The 26280-nt window shown below is 38.9% G+C and overlaps 1 protein-coding gene across 4 annotated transcripts in view; it reads left to right on the top strand.

Annotated features, from left to right (window-relative positions):
* The first annotated feature begins 10441 nt into the window (after positions 1 to 10441).
* The window catches only part of NAALADL2 (N-acetylated alpha-linked acidic dipeptidase like 2), a 474305-nt gene continuing 458466 nt past the window's right edge, over positions 10442 to 26280 (top strand). For all 4 annotated transcript variants that reach the window (XM_083363590.1, XM_083363589.1, XM_083363591.1 and 1 more), the window contains exon 1: positions 10442 to 11059. In XM_083363590.1, coding sequence (XP_083219716.1) covers positions 10584 to 11059 — 476 coding nt within the window. In that variant the 5' untranslated portion in view covers positions 10442 to 10583. The remainder of the gene's footprint in view (positions 11060 to 26280) is intronic.

The raw sequence follows: 26280 nt of genomic DNA, 5'->3' as shown, positions 1-26280 counted from the left end.
AAGACCTAACTCAAGATTTAAATTATAATATTTCTTCAAGCCTTCGTGGACCCCTAGGAGTCGGCTGACCACAGGTTGAGAACCCCTGTCTTAGACCATATATATAAAACAATATAGCCAATGATATTTCTTTTGAGGCCAAGAGTACAAAAAAAAGTCATCCCTTCTTTTTAAGTTGGTATTGATTTAAGGAGCAAATTATTTATAATTCATACCCACTCAACTTTTACTTCTCCCGCTCAGTCCCCATAAATCATCCCTGCCCAGAACCACTGCATTCCTTCCTATACTATATAAAGGCAACCAACAAAATTGCACTATCCTGGTTTAGGGTCCACAAACACAGATACAACACACTATAAAAATCACTTCCCAGGCCTGCAAAGGCCAGTCATGCTGGATCCATGACCTAGGATAGATTTAGGAGAATAGAATATGGACAGTCTTCAACCCATGTTACAACCACAATTGGATTCAGAATTTCCATTGTAAATCATTGCAGTCATACGATGAGCTGGAGCCAATTTTTCAACAATTTTTATGGTGGTTTATCAAGTGTATCCAGCTTCCCCAATGGCATTTTTGCCAGAAATTGGCAAAAAAAAAATCATGATCACGCAACTGCAGGAGTGCTCCAGCAGGTCATAAATGTAAGCCAGTTGTCAAGTGCCTGAATTCTGATCATGTGACAATAAGGGTGAATGAGATGGTTGTAAATACAGGTGGTAAGTAATTTCTTTCAAGGCTGTCATAACTGTGAACCATCATTAAACGAACGGTTATAAGTTGAGAACTATAGCCAATCATGACAAAAATCATCCATTCAAGAAAAAGTCAGATAGAGGTCTTTAACTAAAGGTGACTGACAACTTTCCAACTTATACTTACATCAGTATGAAGAAGACATTCAACTTGGGTGGTGCCATGGATGTTCATTCAGACAGTCAGTTCTTTGCCAATGGATATATGGTAGCTTCTTTTAATTCAATTGTAGATAAACATGGAACAACCTGCCTCCAGAAGCTGTGAATGCTCCAACACTGAAAGTTTTTAAGAAGAGACTGGACAGCCATTTATCTGAAATAGTATAGGGTTTCCTGCCTGAGCAGGGGGTTGGACCAGAAGACCTGAAAGGTCTATTATTGTTATTGTTATGGATATTATGTATTAGATTAATAATAGAGTGAGGGAGCCTAGAATATTATGTATGTCATCTTGACCTGGTTGAGAGATTCTAGCAGACAGACTATTCTTGACCAAACAACATATGTCTATATGCTCGTTCTATCTGGAATGGTCATGTTTTTCCACCAAGTCTTCATCATGAGAAAAGATGCACATGCAGTTTTTTAGGGAGAAGATGGCCACCCATTAACCAGCCAGATAAAGCAAATCAACCCTGGTGGTTATTGGGATGAGAGCCATATTGCTCTCATGTGCTATTTGTTGCTCATACTGTGTTTCTAATATGCTAGCCAGGTGTCAGCTAAAATATAAAACAGAAATTGCACATGCATGAAAGTCAGTCACCAGGGCTATTTTCTGAGTAATGAGACACTGCTTGAGTATATATATATATAAATCCTCACTGATATATGGGATAAAATGATCTCATGTTCTCTATTTTTCTCTCATGCTTCTATTTGCCTTATGCTGGAATGAAGGCACTTTGGTAATGGAAAGATGGCTTCTACATGGTCAGGAGTTGTGAATTTCAAATTATGGAATAGACACAGTCTATTCATTTGTGTGTCAGCTGTGAGGATATTTTAGCCAATGTAATGATCAGTGATGGATGTCTAATCTTTCTGTTGTTGTCAAAAGGAGAAAAAACATATTTGTGCCCAAAATGTCATTGGAAACCCAGAGCAGGAAAATTTACCACTGTACCACAAATTTCTCCTGTGACATGTTATCTTAACTTACTATGTAAAAACAAAACAAAACAAAACAAGAGGGTTCTGTCAGATATTGCAAGGGTCACCTACCTGTGGTTCACAGCCCACTACTGGGCCATGGGCTGTTGGTCACTGAGCCGCATGAGTAGCTGGCCAGTGCATGCACATGTGCACGCTTGGACCTCCCACTCATGCTATTGTTGTGGCATTGCTTGGACACTAGCAATGCCGTGAGTGTCAGGCGGGCGCTAGCGTTGCCACGAGTGCACCACCCTCACGCTAGCACCGTGGCATTGCACAGACACTAGCAATGCCATGTCAGGAGGGCGCTAACATCACTATGAGCACGCCCTCCACTGACACTAGCGTTGTGGCATCATGCCAGCACTAGCATCGCTGCAAGCACAACATCCCCACTCTCACGTTTGTGTGTGTGCAGCCTCATTTGCATGTGTACATGCTTGCATGTGTAAAGACGTATCCACCCACCCCCTGCCCCAGGGCGCCAGCCCAGAGAGGTTGGGGACCCCTGAGATACAGGTTCTTACAGTCCTGCATCCTCCATCTTGTGACCAATAAGATTACTCTACTATCTGCAGCATCAGAAGATAACAGACAATAGATATAAGAGAATGTTTGAGTTTCAATAAATTCTACGTAGAGAAATTATATGTCAGAGATGTTTGGTTCATTCAGTTTAGATCTCTATGAGTTGAATTGTACACTTTGATTTTATCCTGGGAGTAATGATTTATGGTGATGGGAAGATAAATAAAACTCACCTGTTTCATCCTTGATTTTCCCTGTCACAGTTACAATGTGATTTTGTATAGCTTTTTTTCAAAAGCTAAGAGTTTATTGTAAGAGGTAAGGGGCATTTTCACCTTTTAATTATGCCAGAGGGAAAAACAGCTTGTGCAAACATTGACAGCTTTGGATGATATTAGTTTAATGATAACTGTACTCTTCAAGGGAAATAAACTTTATGTGTGAGAGAAGGATCTTTTCACCAGATCTAGATTTGATTCCCTGTTTAAACTACTGTTAATTTGTTTTGTTTCTGTAAGTGGAGTTTAATAAGCTGAAGGTCAGAGACTGCACTGGTGAAGGATATTGTGTTACTGTATAGAATCTCAGAAATGTTGAAGAGAGTCACCCTAACTTTAATATCATATGAACTGTTGGCTGACCTACTACGTTCATTTTTACTGGGATTATTGTAGTAGCTATTTCAGTAAGTTAAAGTTTTTTTAAAGAGTTAAAAAGAATGGGCAAGAAAAAACTGTTTTTTCTTTGCAGTGGTTTATGGTTTCTTGCAAACTTAGTCTTCACAAGTGCCCAGATTATTAAAAATATGGCATGATGATTTTACCAGAAAAATTAACAAGTGCTTTAGATGAACCATCACTCCTTGAAACACAGAAGGTATGTATGTTCTCAAATTTTAACGTGTCTTCCTGAAATTCTAATTCAAGCATTTTGACGTCTTTCTCAGATGGTAATTTTAGGTGTGTTCATGGATGACAGAGGTTTCTACTATGGCTGTTGTGAAACTTGGGGAACTTTGGCACTTTGAACATTGGCATTTTGGTCAGGGTGGCAAGTGGTGGACCTAATAATCAACAAAATGTTGATTCCTGTTCACCATAATGGTATTCCTCTGTGAAGGACATTTTCTTCTGAAGTATGGCGACTATACTATCTATTCTCCTCTATGCCCATACAATACCTTATTTAAGGATTAACAGATTACTCAATTGCTGATCTCTCTCTCTCTCTCTCTCTCTCTCTCTCTCTCTCTCTCTCTCTCTCTCTCTCTCTCTCTCTCTCTCTCTGTGTGTGTGTGTGTGTGTGTGTATTATCTTCTTCTTGTTGTTCATCATTATCACCATTTTAGCCATTGTCTTTCCACTATCTTTTGCCAATTTACATATACACATATATAAATATGTGTATCTCAAGATATATAGTATACTTTCTTTTTACAATCTTGTAATCCCTTAATTCGGGATAGAGTCAGGGCATTTACTAGCCAGATGCCCTTCCTGACACCATGTGGAGTTCGCAGCGGGTATTTTTTCTTCACGCCCTAGGAGAGAAATATCTGCCGTTACATAGGATTTGGGAGTGGGAGGTGAGCGTCATCATGATGAGACCACCACACTGCTCTCTCTCTCTCTCTCTGTCTTTGTGTTTGTGTCCCTCTCCCTCCCTCCCTCCATCTCTCCCTCCCTCCCTCCGTCTCTATCTCTGTGTCTGTCTCTGTCGTCTTTATTTCTACACCAATTTCTGCAATAGCCTGTGAATTTTAATTCAATAAATGAACATATAGAAAAATAGATTGAGGGAACAGTCCCAGAAAGTTTTAAAATTGACTATAAATATGGATGATCTCCAAGTGCCATTGTCTTTATACGATCTTTGAGCCTATATTGTCGAACTAGATCTTTTTGAGTTGTTGACTGTTTTGTGCAGATTCACTCGAGTATTGATGGAGAAGTGCAGGAGGGTCATGTTTTAAGATGTCCTTGGGAATGTATTCATGTCAGAACACAACCATGAATTGAAAGTTTCCTTGGCTGCTTTAGCTAACTTCTCACTAAACCATCACTGTGATGCATTGAGTAACTTTATTGTCACTACAATATGTCAAGTCTTGGGCACGTACTTTAGATTACATTATCTTTTATGTCATGAGCCACACTTCCACTGAATTATATGGGGCTGTTTTTAGTAGCTGAGGGATTTAGAAATGGAGAAGATTGTTAAATATAAGGTGAATTGGCAGAAGAATTATAGAAAGCCATGAAGAGGTGAAAATGTGATTAGTGTTACCAAAATATATAATGTCACTAAAGCGGAGCCAAGTATTTGAAATTCAGCACTGCCCTTGATACTTTGGATTTCAGCCACTAGCATTTGCATTATCTCTCTTTTCTATCAAGAACACATTATCTGTCTTTTCATTGGGCTCTGGATGTGGTTTTTGTTCTGCATGGACTGAGTAAAAAGATTTTCTTTTTTTCATTTAAAAAATATATATGATGAGACTCAAAAACAGAATCAAGTTAGGGTGTTTGACAAAGCATGAATACATGGAAAATTTTCATTAAGTGGTCATGAATATCTCTTTGATACAGTTAACTCCATTTGTATAACTGATATATGAAGTGACTATCAGCTTTGTCTGATGACATTTCTGAAATTATGGACTTCCACACAATCCAAAAATCAGTCAGTCAGTCAGCCAACCAGCCAGCCAGCCAGCCTGCCTGCATGTCTGTCTGTCATCATCTAATAGGAGAGGTGTAATGTCTTTAAGTGGATAAGTATATGTCTGCATATATAGTACATTGTGAAAATAAATAGTCTAGATTTCACTACCAGCAGTTCTCATAGCAACCTGTGGTACCTACATGAGTTGACACACTTTTGAATACATTCAGAAAGTTATTGTATAAGAATGAACAAGTGCCACATATTGAGATACATGAACATGAAAATACAAGTAGCTCATTGCTCTGATTCACAATTCATAGCTAAGAAAAACAAACCTAAGAAAGCTCATATCTGTCTGCTGCTTAAATGTATATAAGAACTAATTTGGACAATACTTTATTATAGTGGTCAAAAACATGCAGATTCACAACTGTTAAAACTGATAAAAATGTATATATATATTCAGATTGGGGACCAAGTTTGGGAAGAAGAGAAGGATGAGGGAGGACATGATAGCAGTGTTCCAATATCTCAGGGGCTGCCACAAAGAAGAGGGAGTCAAGCTATTCTCCAAAGCACCCGAAGGCAGGACAAGAAGCAACGGATGGAAACTAGTCAAGGAGAGAAGCAACCTAGAACTAAGGAGAAACTTCCTGACATTTAGAACAATTAACCCTTGGAACAACCTGCCTCCAGAAGTGGTGAATGCTCCAACACTGGAAGCTTTTAAGAAGAGACTGGACAGCCATTTGTCTGAAATGGTATAGGGTTTCCTGCCTGAGCAGGGGGTTGGACTAGATGACCTCCAAGATCCTTTCCAACATTATGATGATGATGATGATGATGATGATGATGATGATGATGATGATAGAAAATGGGAGAATAACTTTGATGTATATGATGAAGAGAAACTGTCACTACTAATGTCACTGTTGTTTTTGCTAATTCTTTCCTTAACAGCATATGATGCCTGAAGTGCAGTTTATTTATTTATTTATTTAATTGATTTTATATACCGCCCTATTCCCGAAGGACTCAGGGCAGTTTACAGGGCGAGTTAAAACAATACAAATAAGTACACTTTAAAATAGAATTAAATAAGACTAGCCCACAATTAAACAAATTAAAATTAAAATTAAAATAATTAATTAAAATTAAAATTAAAATTAAAATTAAAATTAAAATTAAAATTAAAATTAAAATTAAAATTAAAATTAAAATTAAAATTAAAATTAAAATTAAAATTAAAATTAAAATTAAACCCCCTCAGTCCAGTCCAGCAAGATCAAACAACCAAGTTTTAAGGTCCCAGCAAAACGAACGAAGGTCTGGGGCAGTTGGCATTAAAATAATATTCAAATGCTGATAAGTTTCAATGAGTGTTATGGGCAAAGCAAAGAATTGTGGGCCTTAAGAGCAAGTTATAAATTATTTCAGGGGTCTTCAAACTTGGCCCTTTTATGACTTGTGGACTTCAACTCCCAGAATTCCTCAGCCAGGCACACTGGCTAAGGAATTCTGGGAGTTGAGGTCCACAAGTCATAAAAGGGTTGAGTTTGAAGACCCCTGAATTATTTGGTAAGCCTTGGGTCAGTGTTTTGCAGGAAGTAGCTATTTCCCCCCCCCTTAATTTAGATAGATCAATAGATATAATTTTTGAGAGAAATGTGGAGGTTTTGGTTCAGTTGAGGAATTTAAGAAATATTTAGGTGAGCTTCAAGAATTAAAATGATAGGGATATTCCCCCATTTTCTGAGTCGATTAGTTTCCTCTGAAGAAAAAGATATGACAAAAAACAGAAATCTCAGTGTAAAATATCCATGGAATTTAAGGAAATGAGAATTTTTGGAAAAACTCAACACTTTTAGAGGTATCGTCCTAATTCCTAAGGCAGGCATCTATCTGAAAAACCTTTCTGAAAGAGCTTTTGGTAATGACAAATTTTCCTAGTGGAAATAAGAACTGTCTAGGAAATCTTGATCTGGTTTGGGAAAGCCTATCCAATTAAAAAAAAAGGTTGTTGATACAGGCTAACAATCATTTCATGGAATTTAATATAATTTTTACGAAATGCTTGCATGGATAGATTGGTTAACATTACTGATTTGCATGCATCCTAGTGCCTGAAAATTTTCCTTAAAGCAGTTATCAATGTACCACACTTGGATCCTGCTAATTGATGTTTATTTATTTTGTTTCATTTAGCATGTACATTTAGACCATTTGATTTTACATGTTGTGTTCTATTTAATATGCAGAGATCTGAAGGCAGCTGTTACGGAATTCTGATTTCTACTTCTAGCTCTGATAAAAGAGGCACTTTAGAAGTTTGCATGTCTGGCTTTTATCTACTATAGCATACACTCTTAAGCACACACGCACTGTAGAATTAGGAAGTAGTAAAACAGGTTTTTTTTCATAACTCTCAAGAGGTCCCAGACCAGTTTAAAATCATATAGAGATAGTCCTTGACTTTAGTGACCATTCAAAGTTACAACGGCACTGAAAATACCTTTGAAGTATCCCGATGGCCATGTGATCACAATTCAGATGCTTGGCAGCTAGTTCGTACTTATGACCGTTGCTGTGTCCCAAGGTCATGTGATCACCTTTTGCAACCTATTGGCAAGCAAAGTCAATGGGGAAGCCAGATTCATTTAACAACCAGGTTAAATGCAGTGGCAAAAAAAGGCCATAAAATGGGGCAAAACTCACTTAACAAATGTCTCATTTAACAACAATTTTAGGCTCAATTGTGGTCATAACTTGAGGACTACTGTACATAAAAAAGATCAACCTAACAATGGCAAAAAATGGGGAGAATGGCATGAAAGAATGGCAAAAACTAAACCACCAAGAGTCACTCTCAGTGAAAGTGAAAAATGTTCAAAAACCAAGTCTTTGCCTTCCATATGTATGTGCAAAGAGAAATGGAAACCCCAACATTAATGAATTACATGATCTGAGAATGTAGCAATAGCATTTAGGCTTACATACTGCTCCATAATGCTTTACGCTAGGGGTCTTCAAACATGGCCCTTTTATGACTTGTGGGCTTCAACTCCCAGAATTCCTCACCCAGCCTGCCTAGCTGAGGAATTCTAGGAGTTGAAGTCTACAAGTCATAAAAGGGCCAAGTTTGAAGACCCCACAGCACTTTCTGGATGCTTTACAATGTAAGCATTATTTGCATATTGCCCCCAACAATCTGGATCTTTATTTTACCGATCTGAGAAGGATGGAAGGCTGAGTCAACCTTGAAGCCATCAGGATTGAACTCCAGGCTGTCAACACAATTAGCCTGCAATTCTATTAAACCACTTTAGACCGGAAACAATGATTATGTTGCTGATGGCGAATCTGTAGATCTGTTCAGTTGTTGTGTATGTGTGTTTGAGGACACAGATTTTTGAATTAATGAATTCTTTGTAAAGAATTAGGATTGTCCAATTAGGTGCTATGCATTGAGACAGTTTTGGGTGCTTTTTCCACCTTCATTTTAGTTGGCGGTCTCTGTTTATTTTTTTGATATGCTTTGTAATCTTTTTCTCCCCTGTTTGTAGATGTAATAGGAGTTTACTCCTCCCTTTCTATGCTGCTGGTGTCTAATGAAGTTTATCTAATTCATGAAGCTATCTGGAAGATGGATCTTAGATGAGGGAAACTATTACTAGGTTACAAGAAAGAGATGGAGATTGTGTTGCAGGTGTCATTCAGATAAGTGCCCCTTTGAGGAGTTAATATCTGTATTTACATTGCATTCTAATGGATGGGTCTGTCTTCTGTTTGAAAAGCGTTAAATTGCCACTGCTTATGGGATGGAATCTCTATAGTCAAAACTATGAATGGAAAACGAGGCCTCATCCCTGAAGTCAATTTTGAAATGATTTGTTGAGAATTGATTTTGAATGTTTAGATTAGAGGTCAAAGTTCTACGCTGAGGGCATGTCTGTTAAGATAGAAACAGGCTAAAACTGCCACCCTTCCACTTTGTCATTATAGAAGCCATCAGTTGAGACACGATTACAATACATCTAAAATAGGAGGCAGATGAAAGAAGAAGGAAAAGTATGAACCTTGAGTAATTGATACCTCCATTTAACTTACTTATATTTGTCTTATTCATTTGTGTTTATATATTTATAATTTTATAGTGTTTATGTTAACAACATTAATTGTATTAATATTTAGAACATAGAATAATAGAACGGGAAGGGACCTTGGACCTGTTTCCCAGAGGGAAAAAAAAACACTGGGAGCCGCAAGGTGGGGAACTTGATTGAAGAGTTTAATTAAAAAGAAATAAAGGCTGCTGTGCATGAGTTCTCTCTCTCTTTCTCTCCCTCTCTCCCTGTCTCTCTCCCTCTCTCCGAACTTCTGCTCACCTGTCAAGCTGCCTTCACGCTGTTCTGGACAAACTGACACACATTCTTATTGGGCTGGCTCTCCTGCTGCTTCCTGCTTCCTGTGGAGATGCAGCAAAGGCAGGAGCCCCACACAATAAGCTTCTCAGCTTTTCAGAGAACAGCATGAGTCTCACACACACACATGCACACACACATACAGAGAGAGAGAGAGAGAGAGAGAGAGAGAGAAAGAGAAAGAGAGAGAGAAAGAGAGAGAAGGGAAGCACAAGTGCCTGTCTCTGTCTCTCTCTCTGCAAATGGCTGGGAGCCACAGGAGAAGGCTGAAAGAGCCGCATTCTGCTCCAGAGCTGCAGGTTGCCAACCCATGCCCTATACCATTTCAGACAAACAGTTGTCCAGTCTCTTTTTGAAAGCCTCCAGTGATGGAGTACCCACAACCTCTGAGGAAAGCTATTCCATTGGTTGATTGCTCTAACTGTTAGGGAATTTCTCCTTAATTCTAGGTTGCTTCTCTCCTTGGTTAGTTTCCATCAATTGTTTCTTGTCTTGCCTTCTGGTACTGTGGAAAATAACGTGACCCCCTCATCTTTATTAGGAGCCCCTCAAATATTGGAACACTGCTATCACATCTCCCCTAATCGTTCTTTTCATTAGACTCGATACTGTATACCCGATAATTGATTTATTTATATTTATTAATTTATCTAATTTATGTATTTAATGTATTTATTTGTTTTAATGACTGTTTTTATTTATTTTAACTAGTTTTATAGGATGTCACCTAGAGTTATGTTTGTGAAATAGGTGGTTGTATGGATCTGATGAGCAAATAAACTGCTCTTTTAGTTAGGAAGAGTTTTTTCCCATTATCTCAACAAAAATCTGCCTTCTTGTAGTGTAATTTTTTTAATTATTATTTTATATCCTGTTTTGACCTTTCTCTCTGTTATTTTTTCCCCAGGCTATCAAATGAACATGGCTATCCTATTCTTCTTCCTTGATCTTTTCTTCTGAAGGCTGAATATATCCTGCTTCTTCAAGGTTTCACCTTAGTTTGTAGACCTTTTAATTATCCATATTTAATGCAATAGGTAAAAGGATGGCTTACCAAAAAGTCCATGCAGATCAGAATGCACAGTATTTAGATAGTGAAGACCTTCAAGCCACTTCTCTGGAGTTAGAATGGGACATGGAGAAAGAACTGGAGGAGCTGAGCTTTGACCATTTTGCTTTGGATGGAGCAGTCCGTCAACCAACTGAGAGTATGCAAAATGCTGACTTGGAGTGCATTCAGCCATCAGCATCTCCCAAAGGAAGGTTTGAAAGGCTCCAGGAAGATCCAGATTATATTTCTTACCGGACCCAGCATCCACCAAAGACCAATTGCTGCAGCTTTTGCTGGATATTTAAGCTATTTTGCACCGCTACAAGTTTATTTATTTTGGGGATTTTGATAGGCTACTATGGACATGCACAATGCCCACCTTTACCAACATCTTCAGAAGATAGTAATCCTGCCATCATTCAGGATATTCTTAAAGGTATCGGAGCAAAAGATCTTGCAGACATTTTCAGGTAAACGGTATATTCCTCCTTTTTAGCTGGATGATGTTGTCAAAAATATCTCCTTTTATTTATTACTGTGTTTATCTTTCACCTGTTCTATAGGGGCTCAAGGAAAATGAGGAAAAATATCTCTACAGAGGTATTTTTCATTTTATCCCTACAGCAAAACTTCTATCAGGTAGATTGGAATATGAATCTTCTGCCAAAAATAAGGAATTCAGAATAGGGAGAAAGCAAAATTTTACAGCCACATTGGGTCCAAAGCTAGATAAAATGTCTCTTTCGCTGAGCGAATGTATCTTTTTTTAATCACTTTTTAATCATAACTTAAGGGGTAATTTCAAATTTTCTAAGCAAATCAGTGGACAGAAATGATCACCTGTGGAAGATGACATACAACTACCATATGTTTATCATGCATTGGATGATTAATAATGTTTCATTTTGACAGCAAGATTTTTTTTTCACATTGTGAGAATATATATCAATAGAAATGACCTGTTGAATATCTGTAGGTGTGGTAGAAGTTGATGAACCCTTTTGAATTTTCAATATGTCTGCATAAATATGACTTAAAATATGATCTGCTCTCTGCACAAATACTAAAAGTAGACAAAGGGAACCCAATTAAACAAATGAATCCAAAATATTTTACTTGCTCATTTGTTTATTGAGGGAAATGATCCAAAGCTATATATGTATGCACGATAAAAGTATATAAACCTCTAGGATTATCACGTCATTTAAAGGGGAAATTAGAGTTAGGTGTTCCAGTTGATGAAGTGATGAACAGGTGTGAGTGTGGGGGCTCCTGCCTTGTTTAAGGAACAGAATTTTGGATATTTGTTATCAAAGTTTGGTTTTCATAACCCAAGTATGTGGAAACGTGTCATGGTTCAAATAAAGGAGATTTCACAGGTATTTCCACCAGTTCATTGTCAGACAAATTATATATAAATGGAAGCAATTCAATACATTGTTAGCCTCCCATTCCCAGGACTGGTTGAATATAACCACACCAAGAGCAAGACATATAATAATCCAGGAGGACTCAAAGAAAAGTAATATCTAGGAAACCTTAAGACTTCTCTTACATTGGTGAATGTCAGTATTCATAAGACTATCATTAGTAGAACACTGAACAACAATAGGCTGTAGGGCCAAGTTGCAGAGAGAAAGTCACTGTTCTCCAAAAAGAAGATTAAGTCTCATCTATGATTTCCAAAAGTTCATGCAGACATATCAGAAGAACATTGGAAGAATGCTCTGTGAATCAATGACACTAAAATAGATTGTTTTGTCTGGATGAGAAGTGCTATGCTTGGCAAAAGGCAAACACTTCCAACATAAGACCCTTTTCCCAGATGTGAAACACTGAAAATTCAAAAGGATTCCCAAACTTCTAAGCATCACTGTATACGGCAGGGGTGTCAAACTCAATTTCATTGAGGGCCGCAACAGCATTGCGGTTGTCCTCAAGGGGCTGGGTGGGTATGGCCAGGGTGGGCGTGGCCTACTGGGTGGGTGTGGCTAGAGTGCATATGGCCTACTGGGTGGGCATGGCCAGCTCTACATTGTTCGCATCAAGGGTGCCTACGGGGGCCTGGGCAGGAATGGGACAGATCTGAGGGTCTCTGGCAGAAGGAGGGTCTCTGGGCCAGGGCCAAGGCAGAGGGGGCAGTTCCCTCACTGTTTCCAGGATGGGTTTGCGGGCCACATGAAACCACTTTGCGGGCCGGATCCGGCCCCCGGGCTTTGTGTTTGACATGCCTGGTATACGGTATACAGGCAAGTGAGTTCTGTCAATTTATTTGCCACTGAATATTTCTACTTAATGGCTTATTTATTGCCTTTGTGCATTAATTTTATTGTTTGATAATGGTACTTTTTGCAGAAGTACATTTTGCAAAGTTAATGCTGGTTTTTTATGGAGGAAATTACGCTGTGTTTATAAAAATTCATTTAACCAAGTCCATTAAAGATCTGCTTGGAACATTCACACAATATTGATTTGATTAGTGTTAACTTGGAAGATGTATCTTTGTGAAGCACGCTGTGCAAACCCATCCTATTTGCTTAGCTTAGTATCAAAATGTGTCGTGCAATTTCAGGAATGAATTTATTCAGTGATCAGGCTAAGTGTTTTTGTGAACATAGCCACTCAACAATAGGTTGTTAGAGAATGCATTGATTAAACAGTGCCAAGATTTATTGGACATTGCTAAGTGAATCTTCATAGCAATATCTCTAGATATCAAGTTTCACCTCATAGGAAGAAATAAATCCCTTAGGCCTATTCTGAAGAAACTCAGGGGCTACAGATAAATAATCTTTATTGAATAAAGTAGGAAGCCATCATCAAAGATGTCAGCAATTACTGTGATTCAAGAACACATGCTGTTTTTTTTTAAACTGTCTTAAAGGTAAAGGTAAAGGTTCCCCCGCACATGCGTGCTAGTTGTTTCCAACTCTAGGGGCCGGTGCTCATCTCCGTTTCAAAGCCGAAGAGCCAGCGCTTGTCCGAGGACGTCTCCGTGGTCATGTGGCCGGCATGACTAGACGCCAAAGGCGCATGGAACGCTGTTACCTTCCCACCGTAGTGGTCCCTATTTTTCTACTTGCATTTTTTTATTAAAAAGTTTTTTTTTATAAAAGTTACAATACAAACCCACCCCCAAACCACCCCCCTCCCCCTCCCCCACTTCCCAGAACTGAATACAGGGTTACAAAAATAACAATCAAAATCTAAATAACATTAACATGGTCTGATGGGTTTGGGATTTTAATTACTGTTTTTAATTAATTTATTGTATTCAGGCACAATTGTTTAATTTGTTTTTAATTTTTGTATTTTGTACTTTTGGTATTTATTGCCCTGTACACCGCCCTGAGTCCTTCGGGAGAAGAGTGGTATACAAATTAAATTAAATAAATAAATAAATAAATTAACCAACTATATATGTAACCAAGTTCCTAACGCACTTTAACTCCCCTTTAACATGAACACAAACAAGATAAAATAAACATAATAATAATAACATAAAAACAAGATAATATCCATATTATTACATGCTTTCAAACTGCTAGGTTGGCAGAAGCTGGGACGAGTAACAGGCACTCACTCTGTTACGTGGCACTCACATGCTATTTTTTTTAAAAAAAAAACTCTCTTGCAGTTTGTTTATTTGCTGGTCTGTTTTTCTTTGTCCTTTGTTTTTTATAACTTTCAGATTTGCTGTCATTTTGCTTCTCATTGGCTGTGTGAGAATAAAATATTTAATCTAAATGTTTCTGAGGCTGAATTACAAGTTGCTGAATTTGGCATACCGTATTTTCCGGCGTATAAGATGACTTTTTAACCCATGAAAATCTTCTCAAAAGTTGGGGGGTCGTCTTATACGCCCAGTTGTCTTATACGCCGGAAAAAAAACATAAATCAGTCGAGCGTCCCCGTTATTGCAAAGCAACTTCAAGCCTCCTTAGTCCAGTCCCCCCTCCAACATGATTCTCCCTTCCCACCCCCAAGAGCCTCTAAGCCCCTTCCCCTCCTCCTTGCAAACGCCAGACCCCGGGAGCGGCAGGAAGCCCCTCCCCCTCACCCAAGTGGCATCTGAGCATAAGCAGAGCGCGTCCTGCTACCCGCTATCTCTCCAGGCAGACGCCCGCATCCAGCCTTGCAACCAGCCACAGAAGCCCATGCCCGGCTTTCCTTCCCCCCACCCGCACCCGGCTACCGGTTCCTGGGCTCCGGCCTTGGCCGCAGGCCAGCTTGCCAGCGACCAGGCCGACGGACTCCCGGCTGCCAGACGCTGCGCTTTGGGAGACGCTCCCTGGCGGGTCAGGGAGGGAGTACCCGCCCGCCGCCAGGCCGTTCCAAGAACTTCCGGGGACTTCCGGCGGGCCGGGGAAGAGCGTGCCTGCCAGCCTGTTCCAGGAACTTCTGGGGACTTCCGGCGGGCCTGGCGCCCCTCTCGCCCGCAGACCACGCAGCGGCCCTCACCATCCGGCCTCGGCATGGCCGCCCCAAGCCCAGCTCTCCAGCGCGTCTTCTGAGCCCAGCTGGCTGACTGCCTCCTGGGCGGGGCTTGGCTCCAGATGCGCGGCTGCTCCGTCTGCAAATGTGCTCTCAAATGGGTGGGTGGAAGGAAAAGCCCCTTTGGGCTTCAAAAGGGAGGCTTTGCACCATCTGCATCAGACGGGGCTGAATCGGGCTTGTGTAGGACACTTGGCAACTGGCATGTAAGTATTTTCCGGCGTATAAGACGAAAAATCTTGAAAATCTTCTCAAAAGTCGGGGGTCGTCTTATACGCCGAGTCGTCTTATACGCCAGAAAATATGGTAGGTCAACATGTTTGAATTATTCAACTATAGAATAAAAAAATGGTCATTGGAAAATAGTACTTCGTACAGTAGAATTAAACTAAGCTTTGCTTTGGGTGCTTACCTTCCAACTTTTGTGAAGTTCAAAGGCAAAATGAAGCCCTTCTCATTTTGTACAAAAAGGAGTATTGCATAGCTGTACAAAAGAGCAGGGATTCAGTCACATGGTTGTGGTCACCATCTTGTGGCTGAGTCTCCAGCTAGACTGGAGGAAAGTGTTAAAAAAGGATTGAGCTGCTGAAAATAGTGCAGACCTTATCGCCCCAAAATCCCTGAAGTCTTATCTGACCATTTCAAGGGAATGCAGTTAATCTGGAGAGATTCTTGTAACATAGGTGACAAAAAATAAAGCTGATGCTTAAGACTGTTCACAAGTGGTTCTGGTTGTTTACACCTGATACACCTTGACCTTCTTAGAAATCCCCCAGTGGATGCCCCAGTCTATCATTTAGCCATGTTGAATGTGTAAATTATTGTGCTAGGGGGTGTGGTGGTTAAGATGAATGTTGCATTGCCTTTTTCACTATGTCAACCTACCTTCTACATATTCAGTAGTTTGTATGTCTGCTTTTGGTATAATATATGCACTGGCTCACTTTTCACTGCACATTTAATCAAGTCATTTAGCAACTTCCTTCACACCACTTGCTCGTTAATCTGGGAAGGGTTAGCCTGGCTTACTGTCATGTGGCTTATGCTGCGTTAATCCAGAAAGTGGTTTAGTTAAGTTTATGATTCAGTGCATTTTGCAAATCTGGAAAATAGATTAAATCAATAAGTCATTTGAATATGTGATGTGAAGCAAACTAATCTATACAAAAGGAGCTTTTGTTTCCATGAGCTATGTGGAAGAAATTATGCCATTTCTCCCTAGCAAAATAAGATCCTGAGCTAGTGAAATGAACAACAGAAACAGAAACAGGAAATTATTCATTTGCAAAATCATTTAAACTGAACAACCCAAGTTTTCAGAATTTTATCTTTCATCATCATAGTAAGCATAATAGTTGGACACAGAGCAAACATGCTGTGTATGTATGCATGTATATATGTGTATATGTTTATGTGTGTGCATATAATAATAATAATAATAATAATAATAATAATAATAATAATAATAATAATAATAATAATAATAATAATAAAGTTGGAAGGGATCTTGGAGGTCATCTAGTCCAACCCCCTGCTCAGGCAGGAAACCCTATACCATTTCAGATAAATGGCTGTCCAGTCTCTTCTTAAAAACTTCCAGTGTTGGAGCATTCACAGCTTCTGGAAGCAGGTTGTTCCACTGATTAATTGTTCTACCGGTCAGAAAATTTCTTCTTAGTTCTAGGTTGCTTCTCTCTTTGGTTAGTTTCCATCTGTTGCTTCTTGCCCTGCCTTCAGGTGCTTTAGAGAATAGCTTGACTCCCTCTTCTTTGTGGCAATATTCCAAGTGTGGCCTTACCAAGGCATTGTAAAGTGTAAAGATCACTTCACATGATCTTGATTCTATCCCTCTGTTAATGCAGCCTAGCACTGTGTTGGCTTTTTTGGCAGCTGCAGCACACTGCTGGCTCATATTTAAGCGTTTATCCACTAGGGTTCCAAGACCCCTCTCATAGTTGCTACTATTGAGCAAGGTATGTGTATTTGTTGTCCCTTACTCAATTCCCTACTTGAAGCTCTGGTTGGATTCTGAATCTGCAGTACTTTAAATGTGGTTTGATTTCCATTTAGGATATGGCTTGAGGCTAGCCATTTTTTTCAGGGCTATCCATTTCCAGGTTTGATCTACATGTTCTAGATTTTCAGCCATTCTGAGCTAAATATCAAAATCATGACAGCAAGGTAAGGGAATGACAATTGCCTTCTAATGAGGTGTGTGGACAAAACCACTTCAGAAATTCTGGCAAGAAAACAATTCCCTCCTTTTGTTATCCATTCTCCAACTGCTAAAGCAGGTTAGGGGCATCTCTGTATAATTTGCTCAGTATTGTTAGATTGAAAGCCTTGTGTAGGACAGAAGTAGATGAAGCTCCTCCCTTGTAATCTAAGGAAAACTCACTCGTAAACCATGGGAGACATAAGGAAGGGGAAGGAAAAGATTTAGTGAGAGACTTTGTTGTGATAGTGAAGTCACTAAGCTAGACTAGGAGATTGTGAGTTCCTGTCCTGCCTTAGGCACAAAGCAGTCTGGGTTGCCTTGAGCTAGTCACATGTTCTCAGCCGTGGGAGGAAGGAATGGCAAACTACCTCTTAAATGTCTATGGAGATTCTCAGTCATCGAGGACTACCTCTTAAATAAAAACTCATCAGAGGAATTGCAAGGATTTATCCAGGCAGTTGCCAGGTGTCAACATTGACTCAAAGTTGTGTGTGCACGCGCACATGCACACACGCACAGACACACCCACACACCCACACCCACATACACACACAGAGGATTAGATTTAAATCCTGGTCATGGCTTCCAGTGTCAAATAAGATGAGCTGCCTAGTAATGTTTGATGCATTAAATGCACCCAGCTGATGTGTTTCTTCAATTCTTTACAGGGGCTTTGTCCTGCATCTAGAGTGGCAAAGCAAAGCACGAAACAAACTGTTCTCTCTAGAGTTCTGTGATGCCTTCATTTAGGAAGTGAATGAAATAAGCTCCAGACATTGGTATTATCTGTTTATTGAGGCACTCAGGTCATACCTGCACTTCCTGTCCTTAAATGGTTCCTGTTACTGTGTTCATGCTGTCTTAAGAAAATTCACTCCAATCTTCTTCTTTGGTTGAGCTCTTCCAAGTTTTCATTCCAGGGAAGCAATGCATTTATTTATTTAATCTGTATGTTGCTGATCCCAATGAGTGGCGGTGGGATGGACCTATTGCAAGCCACTTCCCTTCCTCTGGATGCATTACTGTGACTTACATTTGGGTAATGCAAAATTAAATTAGTATTATATACTAATTATATACTAATAGTTTGTGTATGATATACACAAAGTTAAAGCAAAATTCAAGGATCAACTCGTCCAACAGTTAGATATCTTGATTCTATGCTGTCAAGTTTGTACTGAGCTTAGCAACCGCATGATATAGGGAAATCCATATTATCCACAGGATAATCTGTTCCTAAACTGGTCTTTCAGGCCTTCTAACTGTGAACCCATCACCACTATAATTGAAGCCAGCCATCTTGCTGCTGGTTGTCCTCTCATCTGCCTCTGGAATGTAAAAGGGACAGCCTTCGCATCTTCAAATATGGAGAGATACAAAAGGATTGTGACCAGATCATCCCCAAAAGGAGTCTGGGAGAAACAGCCTCACTCTTATCCCCACATCTCCCTTCTCCCTTCCGTTCCAGATGCAACTTTTTTTAGTTACAACTCTAGGTCACTACTAGATTAAGAACTTAGCCTTGATTGTATTATGTGAACAATGGTTTGCAACCTCTGAGAAACAATGTGGACTTTCTTCAGTGAAGAGATTTGAGATTTGAAGACAGGATGTTTTACTTAACCAAAGTGTGTGTGTGGGGGAAACAAAGTCATTTGGGAGGCCTCGATCTACTTCATGGTAGTCTATGTAGAACGGGCTGATAGCACAAGAAATATGTGGGACCTGAGTTAGGTTCCAGCATAGAATAAGGCATGATCTCTTGTCATTGCTGCTGGAAACTAGGACGGGCACATTGTTTTGTTAAAAGACACTCAAGGGGGTGATTCATGAAAGGTTTCATTGAAACCCATTGAACCTAAAAGTATATGTTAACTCATCTGTAATGCTATCTATAACATGCTATGGAATTCTGTCAAAAAGTTAAAACATTTGAATCTTGTCTTGGACAGATCTCTTGGCTTGCAATGTTTTTCTGCCATCATATGATATTAGACTGACTGTCACAATTATGTAGAAAAACTCTGTGAACACAATATTTGTAAACCTTTCCGAATAGAATAGAATAGAATAGAATAGAATAGAATAGAATAGAATAGAATAGAATAGAACAGAACAGAATAGAATAGGGAATGGGATGGAATAAGAATAGAATAGAATAGAATAGAATAGAATAGAATAGAATAGAATAGAATAGAATAGAATAGAATAGAATAGAATAGAATAGAATAGAATAGAACAGAACAGAATAGGGAATGGGATGGAATAAGAATAGAATAGAATAGAATAGAATAGAATAGAATAGAATAGAATAGAAGCTGGAAGGGACCTTGGAGGTCTTCTAGCCCAGCCCCCTGTTCCTTCTTTTCTTTAGACTAGCCGAACCCAAGTTCTGTAGCCGTTCTTCATATGTTTTGGTCTCCAGGCCTTTGATCATCTTAGTTGCTCTTCTCTGAATTCTTTCTAAACTCTCAACATCTTTTTTGTGATATGGTGACCAAAATTGGCTGCAGTATTCCAGGTGTGGTCTTACTAGGTTTTTTTTTAAGTGGTAATAATACTTTATGTGGTCTTACTAGGGTTTTTTAAAGCGGTAATAATACTTTACGTGATCTTGATTCTATGCCTCTGTTTATACAACCCAGGATTGTATTAGGTTTTTCGGTTGCTGCTGCATAGTGATTGCCCATAGTTAAGTGATTGTCCACTAGGACTCCAAGGTCCCCAAATCTCTGTGTTTGCCTTTGGAATGCACACAAGATACATTTCATTCACTCAGGGGCACCTGCAAAGTACAGTTTTAAAAAAAGTCAAAATGAATGCAACAGCTCTGCACACAAAATCCATGTGTACTTTTGACTGCACTGTTGTAGCCATCATCTGAATATTTTTTTTTACCACACCTTTCAGACACAACTGCAGTCACTGAAAAAATGGCATTTCCTTACTTCAAATTACTTTGGTTTTGAAACTGAGGGGTTGCTCTTGTAAACTGTGGTCATTTAAAATGTGCTTGTCAGTGTGAAAATGTTGCAAGTAAAATTTCTAATGAGAGCGAAATCACAGTTAAAATTCATTGTTTTTGTGAAACAAAGTAAACCAGAGAACCAAAATAGAGCCACTTGTTCCCCAACAACAGGAACTAAAAATTCAGAAAAATGAAGAGATTTTTTTGGATACATAAACCCAAGGAGGGTTTTTTTTTTGAGGGGGGACCAATTCTATTGATACCACAAATAACATACTGGAACAGAAGGAGAAAAAGAGAAATTTGTCTAATGCTCTTGTCTTCAGTACTCACAATGATGAGGAAAATCTAGGATTTATGTGTATATGTATATATTTACATTTCAAGTTTACAATTGGGAATCTGAGAATTCCACCAAGATAATCCACCAGGGATCTAGAGTCTATTTTGATATTGCAGGATCCATATGTTGGTATTTACCATTTCATTCTCTCTCATTTTAACCCCCTTTTCCTTACTGGATAATAATGGCTTAAATAACCCGCCCCTCTAGTTTTTTTCCTATAGCAGGAGGCCTGTGAAGTATGTGGGACTGAAATCACCCATTGAGTTTCCATGGCTCTCCCACCTCCTAATGTATCTTAATCATTAATGATGATAACTTTATTGTCACTTTGAATGTACACCAATCGGCATACATCAAAATGAAATTTCGTTGCATACAGCTCTCAAAGGATCACCACCTCCGATATATACTCCTTGTTTGGGGCCCGCTCAAATTTCACATTGTCCATTTTAGTCTCTAGGGAGTGAACGATGGCAAACAGGACAGATGGAAATGGGGCTCCATGTGGATTAGCCCTCAAGTTAGCTTGTATTCTGACAACCTCGCCTTCTTTCCTTTTTCTGATCCTGACTCTTCCACCCTTTCCTTAAAGAGGCCTTGCTTCTTTTCGCCCCTGGAGCACGCTGCTGCCGGCGCCACCAACTCCTCCAAAAGCCTCTCTCTCTTCCTCTGGGCCTGCCGGCAGCCTCATCCAGTTCCTTCGCTCCATAAGCTCCAGGTCCTCTCCTCCTCTGCCTCCTCTGGAAACAGCCCTGATTTGCAGTAGAATCCATCACTGGGCCAGCAGTCATATCTTGCTGCTGGTAGAACAAATTCAAACAGCGCCAACAACTTTTAACGGTCTCACCAACAGTTTCAAAACAACTAGAAACTCGCCAGGCCAGCAAAGATTGTTGGTCGTATGTCGTATGTTACCTTAGTTCCACCATGTTGCTCAAACACATTAAAATCTTCCTGATCATGTGGCCTATAGCCCTTACTATCCCTCCCAAAACTATTCACCTTCAAGAGCCAATGCAGCCTCAGCCATTCCAGGCGCCGCCATCTTAGATATTAATGCCATGGTTTTGCATACTTTTACAAAAGCTTTTATTATTTTTTTCTCTCCAAGGATCTTTTTAATCTTTCCAACATGCTGGTTGTTATATATGGAAGGAAAATGTAGCAATGCAAACCCAGTCTGAAATTATAGTCTTCAACTGCTCTTTATGAAAGAAATATGACAAAGGAAAAAAATGTAACCTGATATGTCCTTATAACTATAAATAGTTTCAATTCTATATAGACTCGTCTAGTCTAAATATTATTCAAGTACCTATATATTCCTAATACATTTATATATTTTTAAAAAATCTACTCTATTATGTACAAATGAATTCCATATTTCATTATTCTTGTCTATATAAAGTCTATGTCTACAGGCAATCTGCTCATGAGTAGCAAGTGCAATCAAGTCTTCAATCCATTGAATAAATGAAGCTATACATTTATCTTTCCAGTGCTGCAATATCAGACTTTTAGCCATAGTAAGAGCACAGAAAATCCATTTACATTGTCCGATTCTCAAATTCCATGCACTGGGTATATAATTCAAAAGAATATTATCCTTTGAAAATTGTAGCTTTTGTTGCACAGCCATATTTATGTAATCCACTACTTTCTCCCAAAACTTGCTAAGTGTAAGATTTTCTTGTTTGTCATATTTCTTTCCCCTTTTTTGTTAAAGCACTTTTCATTTGTGTTTTTTTCCTCTTTGACAATCACCACCACTATTATTTTTGTGTTCTGCTTTATTTTTCCCTGAGTGTTATTAATTAAAAAGCAATAGCAAATGAATTTAAGTGGCTCTTATGTATAACACTTCAATTCTGATTGAGTTTGGGTACTGCTCTGGATCGATTTAATTTGTTACCAAGTATCTGTAGGGCACTCATACTCACAAACAAACATATAAAAATAAACATGAGAAATTCTCATAAGTAAGACCAACTCAGCAAGTAAGCTCTTATATGATAGATTTCATACACTTTCCCCCTGCAGAATATTATAAGAAATAATTCATAAAAGTAAGGTCTCCTTCAGGTCAAGCTCAAATATTGGTGATTTAATAGACTCATCCATGCCATTTTCTTGACAAGTTGACTTCCCAGCCTTCATAGTTATTCTGGAACGACGTGTTGTGCTTTAATTAATCTCTTGTAAGACTTCTATGGTCTGTGTAAGCAGATATAATTAACTTTAACAGGTCTCTCCAGATAGTTTAAACTCGTAGAAACACCTTTTATATAGAAATACCTTTATTGCAATTCAGATGACGTTGTACAGCATTTCCAAGATATTCCCGAGGTGTCTCCAAGGTTAGAAGATGATAATGTTCCCAGGGTCTGCATATTGGGACCCCATGTTTTCTGCTAATGAAGCATGGCTCACTAGGGAAGAAGGAGGAGGAAGTCCATCCCAGAAAGGGGAGGGGAAAGGAAATACATCATATAGTAGGAGGGTCTGACTGCCCACATTGTGATTTCTCCACCCAGCCACGTGGTGGCAGCACACTCCCCGTCTGGTATTTCATAATACCACCATATAAAATCCCATAACGGTAGTTATGCAAATGCGAACATGTTTGTGGTTTGTTGTTGTCAGAAAACGCCTAAGAAATATAAGTAATACATCTGAGAAAAATATATAAAAATAAACATGCATACATATAAATGTAAACTTGAGGGATATAAAAAATAAACATGATATATGAGGCATAAAAACCTGAGAGATACAAGAGGTAAATATGCGTCCATATTGGACATAAACCTGAGATATATAAGTAAACATGCATACATATTGCAATAATAAAACTGCCATTTCAGGCTGAGGTTTTGCTTGTTGCGTTCAAGACCTGAAAGATATAAGAGAACATGCATATATATTGCAACAATAAACTGCCATTTCGGGCTGAGGTTTTGCTTGTTGCGTTCAAGACCTGAAAGATATAAAAGAACATGCATATATATTGCAACAATAACAATTGCCTTTTCAGGCTTCAATAGTCTGGATCAGGTTGAAGGCACTTTTCTTCTTGAAGGCAGGATTCAACAGGGAAAGCAACGAGTTCAGTCTTCAAAAGGTAGAAGCAGAATGAGTTCTGTAATGGGTCTGATGAAGGTTTTTATGGTGCCTTGCTTTGCGACCCTTACTTCCACTTTACGTACCTTCCCATCGTCACTGAGAATGGCCTTCTCGACAAGTCCCATGGGCCACTCAATTCTTTGAACTTGTTGGTCTTTGAGCAGAACAAGGTCTCCAACTTGAAGATTGGGGTATTGATTTTTCCATTTTCTGCGACTTTGCAAAAGAGAAAGATATTCCATCTTCCATCAATTCCAGAAGCAGTTGGCAAGGTGTTGTACTCTCCTCCATTGATCATGATACAGAGTTCCTTTTCCAAAATCTCCAGGTGGAACAGGAACAGATCCGAGCTTTTGAGTTAGAAGAGTAGCTGGAGTGAGGATGGTCAGGAATTCTGGATCGGTAGACACTGGTACTAGTGGTCTTGAGTTGATTATAGCAGACACTTCTGCTAATAAAGTGGTCAAGATCTCATGAGTAAGCCTTGTGGAGTTCAAGTCCATTAACATAGAGTCCAATATTCTACGCGTAATTCCTATCATTCTCTCCCATGAGCCGCCCATGTGGGAAGAGTGAGGAGGATTAAAGATCCAAGTGCAGCCCTTTCCAGCTAAAAAGTCATGGACTGACTTAGAATTGATGTCTAATTCTTTTTTTTTATTTAAAAAGTTTTACAATACATTTTGACTTTAATCCCCCCCTCCCCCACCCCTATCCCTCTCCCCCACTCCCTCCTCCCCCCCCGACTTCCCAGAGCTAAATACAGGGCATAAAATCAAAAAACAAACATAAACACCCCTATATTATCAACAATAAACTATAAATTCTATCTCTCTCTAGCTCATATAAAATGAATACAAACAATATTAATATTACAAATAAAGTAGAGAAGAAAAAGAGGAAAACAAAAAAAGATCTTTACTCAAAATAAATTTTCTTAATCCCAGTCCTTATTCATATTAATTTCAAAAAAAAGGGAAAAGAAAAAAAACTTTCACCTGCTATTTGCATTCTCCCACCTTTCTCTAATTTCCAAACAAATTCTCAGTTACGCACCAAAAGCGCTTATCTCTGTTAATCTTAATAATCTCCAACCAAACTAAACTATAATCTAAAATAGTTCTTGCGTGTATCACGCCAAATGTCTCACAGTTCCAAATCATCCTTAAGTTCAAATAAAAGTTCAAATAAAAAGAGTATATATATAAAAAAAAAATTTAAGCAATCTCTAAGACAACTTGTTATTAATTAGGTGCTTACATACCCACTCTTAGTTCAACACATACTTTAAGTCCGTAACCCTAATATACTTTTCTAGCAAGCAAATAACATCAATCTTAAATTGTATAAAATATTAAAAAAAAGAAAAAAAAACTTTCTTTCTCCTCTATAATAATTTTACTCCATTGACATTCTAATCTAAAAATTTAATCAGCAATCTTAACGCCCCAAAACTTTTGGAGCACCTCTGTCATGACCCCCAAAACTTCTTTAGACCGCTCTCCTCCTACATCTTCATTGTAAGCACACTTTGAAGATTCCATAACTTTCCGCTGGTCTTGCTCTTGCTCTCGTCTCGCTCTTCTTAGGGCGGCACGCGTCATCTTCTGGCCTCCTGCAGCAACCGATGAGACTGTAGCTTGATCCCCTCCACCACCATTGTCCTCTGTCTGTCTGTCTGCAACATCTTGAAACTTTCCCACACCGTGTCCTTTTGCAACTTCCAAAAATGATAGGGGGGTTGCTTTTAACACATTACTATAAAAATCACGTGCCTGAGCCACAGTAACCAAACGATGTCTTTTACCTTCGTGCGTTGTCACCAACCCAACTGGAATCTCCCATCTGAACTTAATATCACGTTTCTTAAGTTCCTGTACTAGAAATACGAAATCTTTCCTTCTCCTTAGGATCTTCGGAGGAATCTCTTTTAAAACCAAAACTTCTTGCTCAGCCACTACCAAATTAGTATCATAAGCAGCTTGAATGACTTCATCTCTATTACTCTCTTTGTAAAATAGACCACCACATCTCTGGGTAACTTCCTCTGTCTTGCAATCCATGAATTTACATGAAAAACTTTGTCCATATTTCCCTCAATTTCAGATGCTGACTGGCCCAGTACCCCTTCCAGAGCCTCAGAAATCAGCTGCTTTAAATCTTCTTTACCATTCTCCTTTAAACCCCTAATTCTAATAGCATTCTGCATCTGATTATACTGAACAAGGCTCAATTCTTCATCCATTTTATCCCTTATATTTTCATTTTCTAATACCTTTGCTTCTAATATAGAGTTCTTTTGACTGAGATCCTCCACTTTTATATCCAGCTGTAGCACACATTCAGCTACGGATACAACCTTAGACAAGATGTCCACCCTCATTGCTCTCAGCTTCTCTTCCATCTTCTTCTCCAATTTCTCCATTTTCTCTTCCATTTTCTCCTCCAATTTCTCCTCCAGCTTTTTCAACTTTTCATCCATCATATCAGACATCAGTTGTGTGTGCTTTCCAAGAGCGTCTTGTAAATCCTTAAGCGTCAA

This window comes from Vipera ursinii (genome assembly GCF_947247035.1).
Source record: "Vipera ursinii genome assembly, chromosome: 5".
In the NCBI taxonomy this organism is placed as follows: domain Eukaryota; kingdom Metazoa; phylum Chordata; class Lepidosauria; order Squamata; family Viperidae; genus Vipera; species Vipera ursinii.
Note: the sequence above shows the minus strand (reverse complement) of the source record. Positions and strands in the feature narration are given on the sequence as shown.